At 46.7% G+C, this 13,545-nt stretch overlaps 1 protein-coding gene across 2 annotated transcripts in view; it reads left to right on the top strand.

Moving 5' to 3' along the window:
• Positions 1 to 13,047, top strand: part of LOC115146871 (netrin-G2-like) — a 157,706-nt gene extending 144,659 nt beyond the window's left edge. For both annotated transcript variants that reach the window (XM_029688891.2, XM_065004622.1), the window contains 3 exons: positions 119 to 286; positions 1,120 to 1,254; positions 12,157 to 13,047. In XM_029688891.2, the coding sequence (XP_029544751.2) occupies positions 119 to 286; positions 1,120 to 1,254; positions 12,157 to 12,383 (530 nt within the window). In that variant the 3' untranslated portion in view covers positions 12,384 to 13,047. The remainder of the gene's footprint in view (positions 1 to 118; positions 287 to 1,119; positions 1,255 to 12,156) is intronic.
• Positions 13,048 to 13,545: the final 498 nt, after the last annotated feature.

Here is a 13,545-nt window from a genome sequence, read left to right on the forward strand (position 1 = left end):
GAAACACTGATCCTATGTCCCATTGTTAATAACACTAACTCTTCTCTCTCCCCTCCAATGTCACTACTGTACTCTAACCGTCCCATAACCATTCTTTAACTCTTCTCTCTCCTCTCAGACTGTGAGTGCTACGGCCACTCTAACCGCTGCAGCTACATAGACTACCTGAACATCGTAACGTGTGTCAGCTGCAAGCACAATACAAGAGGACAGAACTGCCAGCACTGCAGACTGGGCTACTTCAGAAATAACTCAGCTGAACTGGATGATGAGGGTGTCTGCATCGGTCAGTCACAGTGTGTGTGTGTGTGTGTGTGTGTGTGTGTGTGTGTGTGTGTGTGTGTGTGTGTGTGTGTGTGTGTGTGTGTGTGTGTGTGTGTGTGTGTGTGTGTGTGTGTGTGTGTATTTACATCAGAATAGTCATGAGGCATTGTGTGCAATGTTGATTCACCAAGGCATCATTGATCAACAATACAGTTTAGAAAGATCAGCATTTCCATCTCCAACCGATAACTGCGTGGAAAAAAGAACAACAAAACAGATCAAGACAGTAAAAAACACTGACTCGCTATTATTTATTTATTTAACTAGGCAAGTCAGTTAAGAACAAATTCTTATTTTCAATGACAGCCTAGGAACAGTGGATTAACTGCCTGTTCAGTGGCAGAACGACAGATTTGTACCTTGTCAGCTCAGGGGTTTGAACTTGCAACCTTCGTGGTTGCTACTCTAACATTCTAACCACTAGGCTACCCTGCCACCCCAGGGTAGCCTGGAGTTGACTGTGGACTCTGGAGTTGACTGTGGTGTTGATGTAGTCCATCTGCAGGTGAGCGGTGGGAGGCTAGGGAGGGGAAATGGGGGGTGGCAGGGACCAGACCTTGGAGTCAGCACAAATGAGGGCCCATTAGCTCACCTGCCAGGCTACTGGCACACTGAGACTGGCACCGAATCAATACAGAGCAGAGAGAAAAGGAGAGAGAGAACGCAGGGAGAGAGTGTGTGTGTGCGTCTCATGCACTCATGCAAGCACACACCAAATGAAATAAATATATTTTCTAACATGTCTTCTCTCTCTTTCTCTCGTTCTCGTCTCTCCCCTCCCTCCTCCCTCACCAGAGTGTAACTGTAACCAGATGGGTTCTGTCCATGACCGGTGTAATGGGACAGGCTTCTGCCAGTGTAAAGACGGCACTACGGGGCCCAAGTGTGACGACTGTTTCCCTGGGTACTACTGGAAACAAGGCTGCTACTGTGAGTATACAGCGGAGAAGGCCTTGGAGTGTGGGTGGGGGGGTGGAGAGGAGGTTTTTATTGAGGTGCCCATGCTTGTATGAAATGAGAAATGTTGTAGGGAAAAAGTCACAGATACAGTGCCTTGCGAAAGTATTCGGCCCCCTTGAACTTTGCGACCTTTTGCCACATTTCAGGCTTCAAACATAAAGATATAAAACTGTATTTTTTTGTGAAGAATCAACAACAAGTGGGACACAATCATGAAGTGGAACGACATTTATTGGATATTTCTAACTTTTTTAACAAATCAAAAATTATTCAGCCCCCTTAAGTTAATACTTTGTAGCGCCACCTTTTGCTGCGATTACAGCTGTAAGTCGCTTGGGGTATGTCACTATCAGTTTTGCACATCGAGAGACTGAATTATTTTCCCATTCCTCCTTGCAAAACAGCTTGAGCTCAGTGAGGTTGGGTGGAGAGCATTTGTGAACAGCAGTTTTCAGTTCTTTCCACAGATTCTCGATTGGATTCAGGTCTGGACTTTGACTTGGCCATTCTAACACCTGGATATGTTTATTTTTGAACCATTCAATTGTAGATTTTGCTTTATGTTTTGGACAAATCTCCGTCCCAGTCTCAGGGCTTTTGCAGACTCCATCAGGTTTTCTTCCAGAATGGTCCTGTAATTGGCTCTATCCATCTTCCCATCAATTTTAACCATCTTCCCTGTCCCTGCTGAAGAAAAGCAGGCCCAAACCATGATGCTGCCACCACCATGTTTGACAGTGGGGATGGTGTGTTCAGAGTGATGAGCTGTGTTGCTTTTACGCCAAATATAACGTTTTGCATTGTTGCCAAAAAGTTCCATTTTGGTTTCATCTGACCAGAGCACCTTCTTCCACATGTTTGGTGTGTCTCCCAGGTGGCTTGTGGCAAACTTTAAAATACACTTTTTATGGATATCTTTAAGAAATGGCTTTCTTCTTGCCACTCTTCCATAAAGGCCAGATTTGTGCAATATACGACTGATTGTTGTCCTATGGACAGAGTCTCCCACCTCAGCTGTAGATCTCTGCAGTTCATCCAGAGTGATCATGGGCCTCTTGGCTGCATCTCTGATCAATCTTCTCCTTGTATGAGCTGAAAGTTTAGAGGGACGGCCAGGTCTTGGTAGATTTGCAGTGGTCTGATACTCCTTCCATTTCAATATTATCGCTTGCACAGTGCTCCTTGGGATGTTTAAAGCTTGGGAAATCTTTTTGTATCCAAATCCGGCTTTAAACTTCTTCACAACAGTATCTCGGACCTGCCTGGTGTGTTCCTTGTTCTTCATGATGCTCTCTGCGCTTTTAACGGACCTCTGAGACCATCACAGTGCAGGTGCATTTATACGGAGACTTGATTACACACAGGTGGATTGTATTTATCATCATTAGTCATTTAGGTCAACATTGGATCATTCAGAGATCCTCACTGAACTTCTGGAGAGAGTTTGCTGCACTGAAAGTAAAGGGGCTGAATAATTTTGCACGCCCAATTTTTCAGTTTTTGATTTGTTAAAAAAGTTAGAAATATCCAATAAATGTCGTTCCACTTCATGATTGTGTCCCACTTGTTGTTGATTCTTCACAAAAAAATACAGTTTTATATATTTATGTTTGAAGCCTGAAATGTGGCAAAAGGTCGCAAAGTTCAAGGGGGCCGAATACTTTCGCAAGGCACTGTATCTGGGCTAAATTATGCGATAGGCTATTAATGATTTGAAAAAGTTACAAAAAAGTTTGCGCTCTGTTCGTCGCCTCAGGCTGCACAGCTGTAATCTCATCATATTTTCACCCATCCAACTATTCAGACTCAGTTTTACTAATATGGCTGACTTCCGGGTTACGTGGGCATTGTGTCAAGAAACAGTACGGCTTGGTCGGGTTGTGTTTCGGAGGACACACGGCTCTCGACCTTCGCCTCTCCCGAGTCCGTACGGGAGTTGCAGCGATGAGACAATACTGTGTAACTACCAATTGGAAATGGGATCAATAAGGAACTATTTAAATTTTTCAGTCTTACGCTCATAAGCCTATGCATATGCATAAGCTCTAATATGGCGTATGGGTGTTTTTAATTAATCAACTTAGAAATCGCTGCCCGTTCCGTTGTGTTAGGCTTTACAACAACATCCACAACAACCATGTTTTACACTCAGTTTCAACCTGCTGTTGAACTTCTTTCTTCAAAATGATCATCATATTTTGAGTTTTAAAAGCAGGATACTGTTTTGATAAGTGTTTCATGTAATTATCGATTTCATTTGCATTGATGTTAGAGTGGTTAGAGGGACAATAGAGCCCTGAGTAACAGGCCATTAGGACCTGATGGTCATTAACAAGTTGAGTACTACCAAAGTATTTCCAGAGTTCTTTTTCCATCATCCTTGATATGATTGATCTTGGCTTCAAAATACAGTTTCTACTTCTTTTTTGTTGAGTTTAGTCACATCATTTCTCAATTTGCAGTAAGTCCCCAAGGTCCCCAAGAACACAGCGTCCTCCATCATTCTTAAATGGAAGAAGTTTGGAACCACTAAGACTCTTCCTAGAGCTGGCTGGCCAGCCAATCGGGGGAAAAGGGCCTTGGTCAAGGAGGTGACCATTAACCCGATGGTCACTCTGACAGAGTTACAGATTTCCTCTGTGGAGATGGCAGAACGTTCCAGAAGGACAACCATATCTGGAGCACTCCACCAATCAGGCATTTATGGTAGAGTGGCCAGACGGAAGCCACTCCTCAGTAAAAGGCACATAACAGCCTGCTTGGAGTTTGTCAAAAGGCACCTAAAGGACTCTCAGACCACGAGAAACAAGATTCTCTGGTCTGATAAAACCAAGATCTTTGGCCTGAATGCCAAGCGTCACGTCGGGAAGAACCCTGGCACCATCCCTACGGTGAAGTATGTTGGTGGCAACATCATGCTGTTGGGATGTTTTTCAGTGGCAGGGACTGGGAGACTAGTCAGGATCGAGGGAAAGATGAATGGAGCAAAGTACAGAGAGATCCTTGATGAAAACCTGCTCCAGAACGCTCAGGATCTCAGACTGGGGCGAAGGTTCACCTGCCAACAGGACCACTACCTTAAGCACACAGCCAAGACAACATAGGGGTGGCTTTGGGACATGTCTCTGAATGTCCTTGAGTGGCCCAGCCAGAGCCCAGACTTAAACCTGATTGAACATCTCTGGAGAGACCTGAAAATAGCTGTGCAGCAACGCTCCCCATCCAACCTGACAGAGCTTAACAGGATCTGCAGAGAAGAATGGGATAAACTCCCCAAATACAGGTGTGTCAAGCTTATAGCATCATATCCAAGAAGACTCGAGGCTGTAATCACTGCCAAAGGTGCTTCAACAAAGTACAGAGTAAAGATTCTGAATACTTATGTAAATGTGATATTTATGTTTTGTATTTTTACTAAATTAACTAAAATATCTATAAAAAAAATGTTTTTGCTTTGTCAATATGGGTTATTGTGTGTAGATTGATGAGGGGGGACAATGGATCCATTTTAGAATAGGGCTGTAATGTAACGTGGTCGGCAGGATCCCCGCGTCACGTGATCCACACTCAAAAGGGTAGTAAAACAAACTTTTTCAATTGAACACTTTTTTCAGAGACTTTCAAAACTTTCCAAAACAACAAACCAAGCTCTGCCTCATTCATCATTCAACAAGAAGTTGCATTCGGCCACACAAAAGACAACAGCTGGAGGGATCATGACATTTGAACACTGATACTGAAATAGGGAGAAATAGTCGGGACCGGTATGTTTGCAGTCTGAAAAAGGTGAAGTTTTTCCGACAACTGGATTGGCTTCGTGTTTACGTGAAACATCGACATACACCAATATGCCAGATACGGTATGTACTCTTGTCATGCAGCCGACTCCTTTTGTACAGTGTGTGTGTTTGGGATCTTTTGTTTGTGTGTTTGGGATCTTATGTTTAGCAGACCTAGTTAGAACATGTGTATTCAGCTCTTTTCTGGATGGGAGAAATTGCGAGTGGGAAATATTCAGTGCCTGTGTTGTTATCATAATGATTAGCAGGGTTCAAACATTTGACACACAGGCACCATGGTGTGTGCTAATTAGATTGAGATGTTTATGAAATCAAATATTTTGAGTAAACATTTTAACTCAAAAGGAGCCCATGGAGATGTTTTAAGATTTAATTGCAATATATTCTAATGTATTTGCCATCTGCTTGTAGGTGTTGGAGGGGGTGGTGTTTTGGACAGTTTATCAACACTCCCCCCCCCCCCCCCCGACCATTTTCCCCAACGCCCAGGGCCCCTCTACCCAACACCCAGGCCCTTCTCACCAACACCCATCCCACCATCCAGGCACACCCTTGCTCTCTGCCCTGCAACTCCATCAACCTCAAATCCAACTCCCCGACCCAGCTCCAGTGGCAGGAAGAGGAAGACAGCTGAAGATCATTTGGACACTGACATTATACTACGGGTGGATGAGTTAAAGGGCTCCCGACTGGTGCAGCAGTCTAAGGCACTGCATCTCAGTGCTAGAGGTGTCACTACAGACATAGCCAGCCAGCCAGCTAACATTAGCTAGCTAACAGTACGCAACAATATCTTGAAATGAAAATGACTTTTTTAGAAGCATATGATATCTGAAAATGTAGCTAGCTAGACTATCTTACCTGTATACACGTATGGATGCTTTTCCCTCTCTGTCACGGATGCCATGGTTTCCCTTAGTTTGAATATGTAATCCAGAGACAGGTGTTTTATACAACAGCCCTACTTTCTACGAAATAGCAACATTAGCACAGATAGCTTGGAATCTAGGCCGTAGGCAATGGCATTGTCAAACAACGCTACTGCCACCTTCTGGTTTGGAGTATTTTAACTATAGAAATATACTTTTTTATTTTTTATTTAAATCAATGAATGTCAAGTTCCGTTACAGTGTGTTCTCTTTTTTGACACCCTCTGCATATTTGCAATCAAACGCTAGAATTTTCTCCATCTCCTTAGCAATCATACTCAAATTCGACCGGGCATTCCACTGATTTCAAAACTCGGTCCTCCAGAAAGTGGAGAGCAACATTTTTGCAGTTCTACTACATGATATCTATCAAAAAAGCAGCGATAGAAAGGATTTGCCTACAAGTTCACATGTTCCAGAAGGCATTTCTGCCAAAAAGTGCATTATGATTTTAAAAAGTTTACGTTCAAATGCACAACATACGCTTAGTTTCCTGAAATGAGTCACATATGGGCTCGGTGTTTGGATCCTCGGCAAGCACTCTGGCATTGGTAGCGAAAGCTGGCCTGCCATGACTTGGGAGCTGAACTTGGTTTATGAGAAGATTCCTGCATCTCCCTCCCGACCATATGCTCGTATGTCGATCATCGTGAAGTGGGACTTTACGTCGTAGACTGCCATCAGGACCATACAGAAAAGTCATTGTAGTACTTGTTGCTAGAGTTTGCTAGAGCTCAGATCCTAATATGTTTTCCGTCGACTGCTCCTGCACAAAACAGATAATTGCAACAATCCCCAAACTCTCTTGTGATTTCTGCCCATTTTGCCACAGAGGGATAAGCAACAAAAATCCTTCATCAGGACATGCAAGATAGTCAATAGTCAAAACATAGTCAAAACATCAATGCTTCGCATGGGTTGGACATCCCCTCTTGTAGTGGTCAGTGGATGAACTTGCCATTTTCTCAGTCGTTTGTTTTTTCTTCTGTAAGCGCTGTTCAAGCAATTGCAATTCATATAGAGACAAGTTTGCTTCTGTGGCTAAAAAAGTAGCATCGTAACGCATAGAACACGAGACTAGCCAGACATGTAGCTATTTAGCTAGTATTTGTAAACAAAAAGGCATATAACACCAGATCCGGAAGTTCAAATGGCGTCCCTAGCTACAGTCAAAGAGTGCCTTGGAACCTCTTGCTTGGTAACCTACTCTGGCACCCCAAGACCTCTAGTGGATAAACACTACACAAGGCAAAATTCCTCTCTGGGTGGAACTCAACAACAACATTTGGACAAAAGTGCGCGATGCCCCAAAAATACTGCCTCCGCCCTTGCACATCCACGCACATTGATCGGCTGAGTGGAGCTTGTAGCCTCCTTTAAAGTGACTAAGGTTCCGGGCAGGGTACTGGGCGTAGGCCGGATAGTGATGACTGATAAACGGCTTCTATTTCAGACCATCAGACTGTTAAATCGGTCTCTCTGTCCCAGCTTTGATGCACCTGTACTGTCTCTGCCTTTAACATTTACATTTAAGTCATTTAGCAGACGCTCTTATCCAGAGCGACTTACAAATTGGTGCATTCACCTTATGACATCCAGTGGAACAGTAGTGCATCTAAATCTTTTAAGGGGGGGGGTGAGAGGGATTACTTTATCCTATCCTAGGTATTCCTTAAAGAGGTGGGGTTTCAGGTGTCTCCGGAAGGTGGTGATTGACTCCGCTGTCCTGGCGTCGTGAGGGAGTTTGTTCCACCATTGGGGGGCCAGAGCAGCGAACAGTTTTGACTGGGCTGAGCGGGAACTGTACTTCCTCAGTGGTAGGGAGGCGAGCAGGCCAGAGGTGGATGAACGCAGTGCCCTTGTTTGGGTGTAGGGCCTGATCAGAGCCTGGAGGTACTGAGGTGCCGTTCCCCTCACAGCTCCGTAGGCAAGCACCATGGTCTTGTAGCGGATGCGAGCTTCAACTGGAAGCCAGTGGAGAGAGCGGAGGAGCGGGGTGACGTGAGAGAACTTGGGAAGGTTGAACACCAGACGGGCTGCGGCGTTCTGGATGAGTTGTAGGGGTTTAATGGCACAGGCAGGGAGCCCAGCCAACAGCGAGTTGCAGTAATCCAGACGGGAGATGACAAGTGCCTGGATTAGGACCTGCGCCGCTTCCTGTGTGAGGCAGGGTCGTACTCTGCGGATGTTGTAGAGCATGAACCTACAGGAACGGGCCACCGCCTTGATGTTAGTTGAGAACGACAGGGTGTTGTCCAGGATCACGCCAAGGTTCTTAGCGCTCTGGGAGGAGGACAAAATGGAGTTGTCAACCGTGATGGCGAGATCATGGAACGGGCAGTCCTTCCCCGGGAGGAAGAGCAGCTCCGTCTTGCCGAGGTTCAGCTTGAGGTGGTGATCCGTCATCCACACTGATATGTCTGCCAGACATGCAGAGATGCGATTCGCCACCTGGTCATCAGAAGGGGGAAAGGAGAAGATTAATTGTGTGTCGTCTGCATAGCAATGATAGGAGAGACCATGTGAGTTATGACAGAGCCAAGTGACTTGGTGTATAGCGAGAATAGGAGAGGGCCTAGAACAGAGCCCTGGGGGACACCAGTGGTGAGAGCACGTGGTGTGGAGACGGATTCTCGCCACGCCACCTGGTAGGAGCGACCTGTCAGGTAGGATGCAATCCAAGCGTGGGCCGCGCCGGAGATGCCCAACTCGGAGAGGGTGGAGAGGAGGATCTGATGGTTCACAGTATCGAAGGCAGCCGATAGGTCTAGAAGGATGAGAGCAGAGGAGAGAGAGTTAGCTTTAGCAGTGCGGAGCGCCTCCGTGATACAGAGAAGAGCAGTCTCAGTTGAATGACTAGTCGAAGGTGGCAAAGAGCTTCCTAGGGTTAGAGGCAGATGCTTGGAATTTAGAGTGGTAGAAAGTGGCTTTAGCAGCAGAGAGAGAAGAGGAAAATGTAGAGAGGAGGGAGTGAAAGGATGCCAGGTCCGCAGGGAGGCGAGTTTTCCTCCATTTCCGCTCGGCTGCCCGGAGCCCTGTTCTGTGAGCTCGCAATGAGTCGTCGAGCCACGGAGCGGGAGGGGAGGACCGAGCCGGCCTGGAGGATAGGGGACATAGAGAGTCAAGGATGCAGAAAGGGGGAGAGGAGGGTTGAGGAGGCAGAATCAGGAGATAGGTTGGAGAAGGTTTGAGCAGAGGGAAGAGATGATAGGATGGAAGAGGAGAGAGTAGCGGGGAGAGAGAGCGAAGGTTGGGACGGCGCGATACCATCCGAGTAGGGGCAGTGTGGGAAGTGTTGGATGAGAGCGAGAGGGAAAAGGATACAAGGTAGTGGTCGGAGACTTGGAGGGGAGTTGCAATGAGGTTAGTGGAAGAACAGCATCTAGTAAAGATGAGGTCGAGCGTATTTCCTGCCTTGTGAGTAGGGGGAAGGTGAGAGGGTGAGGTCAAAAGAGGAGAGGAGTGGAAAGAAGGAGGCAGAGAGGAATGAGTCAAAGGTAGACGTGGGGAGGTTAAAGTCGCCCAGAACTGTGAGAGGTGAGCCGTCCTCAGGAAAGGAGCTTATCAAGGCATCAAGCTCATTGATGAACTCTCCGAGGGAACCTGGAGGGCGATAAATGATAAGGATGTTAAGCTTGAAAGGGCTGGTAACTGTGACAGCATGGAATTCAAAGGAGGCGATAGACAGATGGGTAAGGGGAGAAAGAGAGAATGACCACTTGGGAGAGATGAGGATCCCGGTGCCACCACCCCGCTGACCAGAAGCCCTCGGGGTGTGCGAGAACACGTGGGCAGACGAAGAGAGAGCAGTAGGAGTAGCAGTGTTGTCTGTGGTGATCCATGTTTCCGTCAGTGCCAAGAAGTCGAGGGACTGGAGGGAGGCATAGGCTGAGATGAACTCTGCCTTGTTGGCCGCAGATCGGCAGTTCCAGAGGCTACCGGAGACCTGGAACTCCACGTGGGTCGTGCGCGCTGGGACCACCAGATTAGGGTGGCCGCGGCCACGCGGTGTGGAGCGTTTGTATGGTCTGTGCAGAGAGGAGAGAACAGGGATAGACAGACACATAGTTGACAGGCTACACAAGAGGCTACGCTCATGCAAAGGAGATTGGAATGACAAGTGGACTACACGTCTCGAGTGTTCAGAAAGTTAAGCTTACGTAGCAAGAATCTTATTGACTAAAATGATTAAAATGATACAGTACTGCTGAAGTAGGCTAGCTGGCAGAGGCTGCGTTGTTGACTATGCAGGCTAGCTGGCAGTGGCTGCGTTGTTGACACTACACTAATCAAGTCGTTCCGTTGAGTGTAATAGTTTCTACTGTTACACTCATCACTAAGCCTTTCCCTCAACGTCAACAAATCAAAGGAGCTGATGGTAGCAGGGTGAACAGGCTGTGGCTCGGGTGGCTGAGGTCCTTGATGATCTTCTTGGCCTTCCTGTGACATCGGGTGTAGATGTCCTGAAGTGCTGGCAGTGTGCCCCCAGTGATGCGTTGCTGTACCAGGTGGTGATACAACCCAACATCATTATTTTGATGGTGGTGCATCTGTAGAAGTTTGTGAGGGTCTAAGTGGCCAAGCCAAATTTCTTCAGCCTCCTGCTGTGCTTTCTTCACCACACTGTCGGTGTGGAAGGACCATTTCAAGTCCTCAGTGATGTGCATGGCGAGGAACTTTTAAGCTTTTGACCCTCTCCACTGCGGTCCCATCGGTGGGGGCGTGTTCTCTCTGCTGTCTCCTGTAGTCCACGATCAGCTCCTTTGATTTGTTGACGTTGAGGGAAAGGTTGTTTTTCTGGCACCACTCCGCCAGGGCTCTCCCTCCCTGTAGACTGTCTCGTCGTTGTTTGTAATCAGACCTACCACTGTTATGTGGTCAGAAAACCTGATGTTTGAGTTGGAGATGTGCATAGCCACGCAGTCATGGGTGAACAGGGAGTACAGGATGGGTCTGAGCACACTCCCTTGTGGGGCCCCCGTGTTGAGGATCAGCGTGGTGGAAGTGTTGTTGCCTACCTTCAACACCCGGGGTCGGTCCATCAGGAAGTTTAGGACTCAGTTGCACAGGGCAGGGTTCAGACCCAGGGCCCTGGGCTTAGTGATGAGCTTGGAGAGCACTATGATGTTGAAGACTGAGTGTTGTCGATGGATCTAGTCACTTTAATAATGCCATTTTAATACTGTTAACATATCTTGCATTACTCATCTCATATGTATATACTGTATCCTATACTATGTATTGCATCTTGCCTATGCCGCTCTGACATTGCTCATCCATATATTTATATGTATATATTCTTATTCCATTCCTTACTTAGATGTGTGTATTAGGTAGTTGTTGTGAAATTGTTAGATTACATGTTAGATATTGCTGCACTGTCGGAACTAGAAGCGCAAGCATTTCGCTACACTCTCAATAACATCTGCTAACCATATGTATGTGACCGATTTGATTTGATTTGTTGGGGCGGTATACAAATTGTAGTGGGTCTAGGTTGTCGAGTAAGGTGGACGTGATATGATGGCCTCTTAAGGCACTTCATGATGACAGAAGTGAGTGCTACGGGGCGATAGTCATTTAATTCAGTTACCTTTGCTTTCTTGGGTGGACATGTTGAACCAAGTAGGAATTAAAAATAGCAACATTGACTTAAAAATGTATTAATTGATTAAAAAGAGACTGACCCAGAGAAAATGCTTGAGAAAAACAGAAAAGAAAGAGGGCAGAAAAGAAGGCAGGTGTTACTTGTTGGCTAGAATTCATATTTTCTTCCCTTTGTTTCTTCCTTCCCCCTCTCTTTTGATCTTTACTTTTATCCCTTCTCACTCCATCCCTCTTCCCTATCTTGTTGTTTCTGTGGCAAAACTTGTCCTCTCATCTTCCACCTCATCGCTCTCACCTTCTATCCTACTACTCTCCTTCTCTTTGCTCCCATCCTCATTTTATCTTTCATGAAACCGTTGTTTTGCCACTTACATCCCTCCTTTCTTCCTTTCTCCTTCCTCCACCCCTTTTCTCTGCATGTACCATTCCTCTCGCTTTTTTCTTCTTCCTCCCTCTCTACCTTCATCCACACCTTCTCTCTCTACCACGTCCTTCACCTTCCTCTCTTCTGCCCTCCCCCCCTCTCTCTCCTACAGCTAATGTGTGTGACGAGGAGCTGCTCCTGTGCCAGAATGGTGGGACGTGCTCCCAGAACCAGAAGTGTATCTGTCCTCCAGAGTTTAAGGGTGTGCTGTGCCAACAGTCCCGCTGTGAGGGGGGCAAGGTCTGTAACACCGCCTCCACCCTCCACCTCCTGGCCCTCGTCCCCCTACTGCTCTGCGTCCTGCTACCACACCTTTTGGCCACATTAACTGCACACTGAGTCGTCACCTGCTGCCTCCTCAAATACAGGGGTAACTGTTGTGTGTGTGGGCAACCCCAGAGAGGGAAGAGTGGGAAAGGCCTGCTAGCTGGCCAAGGACCCTATGAGCACACACAAACATCACAAGACTGTTACTGACTCGGGGAACTCCCCCTGTTGTGAGACTTCAGAGGAAGACTGAGGAAAAATCAAGACAACCAACCCACTGTCTCTCCCTTTATACGAGAGACCTGGAGAAATCGCATACCAAAAAGCATTATTATTACTATTAAACGTGCAAATGAGAACACTTTAAATCATTACTGTTCACTATGAAGAAGAAGGGAGGGAGGAAGGAAATGGCTGATGTAAAACAATGACGTTTCCTTTGTCTTTATTGATTTGAGTTAATGCACCCCACTTATCTTGAGACAATGCACTTACTGCTGCGGAAAGAAAGACAGGGATTGTTTGACTAGACATGAGCGGGGAGCTAGAGGGAGGGGGAGGGCTAGGTCGTGATTCGCTGCTAAGGACTACTTAGAATATTAACCAGGTTCCATTGTTTGACTAGACATGAGCGGGGAGCTAGAGGGAGGGGGAGGGCTAGGTCGTGATTCGCTGCTAAGGACTACTTAGAATATTAACCAGGTTCCATTGTTTGACTAGAGATGAGCGGGGAGCTAGAGGGGCTAGAATATTAACCAGGATTGTTTGGGGAGGGCTGCTAAGGACTACTTAGAATATTAACCAGGTTCCATTGTTTGACTAGAGATGAGCGGGGAGCTAGAGGGAGGGAGAGGGTCGTGATTCGCTGCTAAGGACTACTTAGAATATTAACCAGGTTCCATTGTTTGACTAGAGATGAGCGGGGAGCTAGAGGGAGGGGAGGGCTTAGAATATTAACCAGGTTCCATTGTTTGATTGAGCGGGGAGCTAGAGGGAGGGGGAGGGCTGCTGAAGGACTACTTAGAATATTAACCAGGTTCCATTGTTTGATAGAGATGTTTGACTAGAGATAACCAGGTTCCATTGTTTGACGGGGAGCTAGAGGGAGGGAGAGGGTCGTGATTCGCTGCTAAGGACTACTTAGAATATTAACCAGGTTCCATTGTTTGACTAGAGATGTGAGCGGGGAGCTAGAGGGAGGGGGAGGGCTAGGTCGTGATTCGCTGCTAAGGAC

The sequence above is a fragment of the Oncorhynchus nerka genome, linkage group LG19 (genome assembly GCF_034236695.1).
Source record: "Oncorhynchus nerka isolate Pitt River linkage group LG19, Oner_Uvic_2.0, whole genome shotgun sequence".
Lineage (NCBI taxonomy): Eukaryota > Metazoa > Chordata > Actinopteri > Salmoniformes > Salmonidae > Oncorhynchus > Oncorhynchus nerka.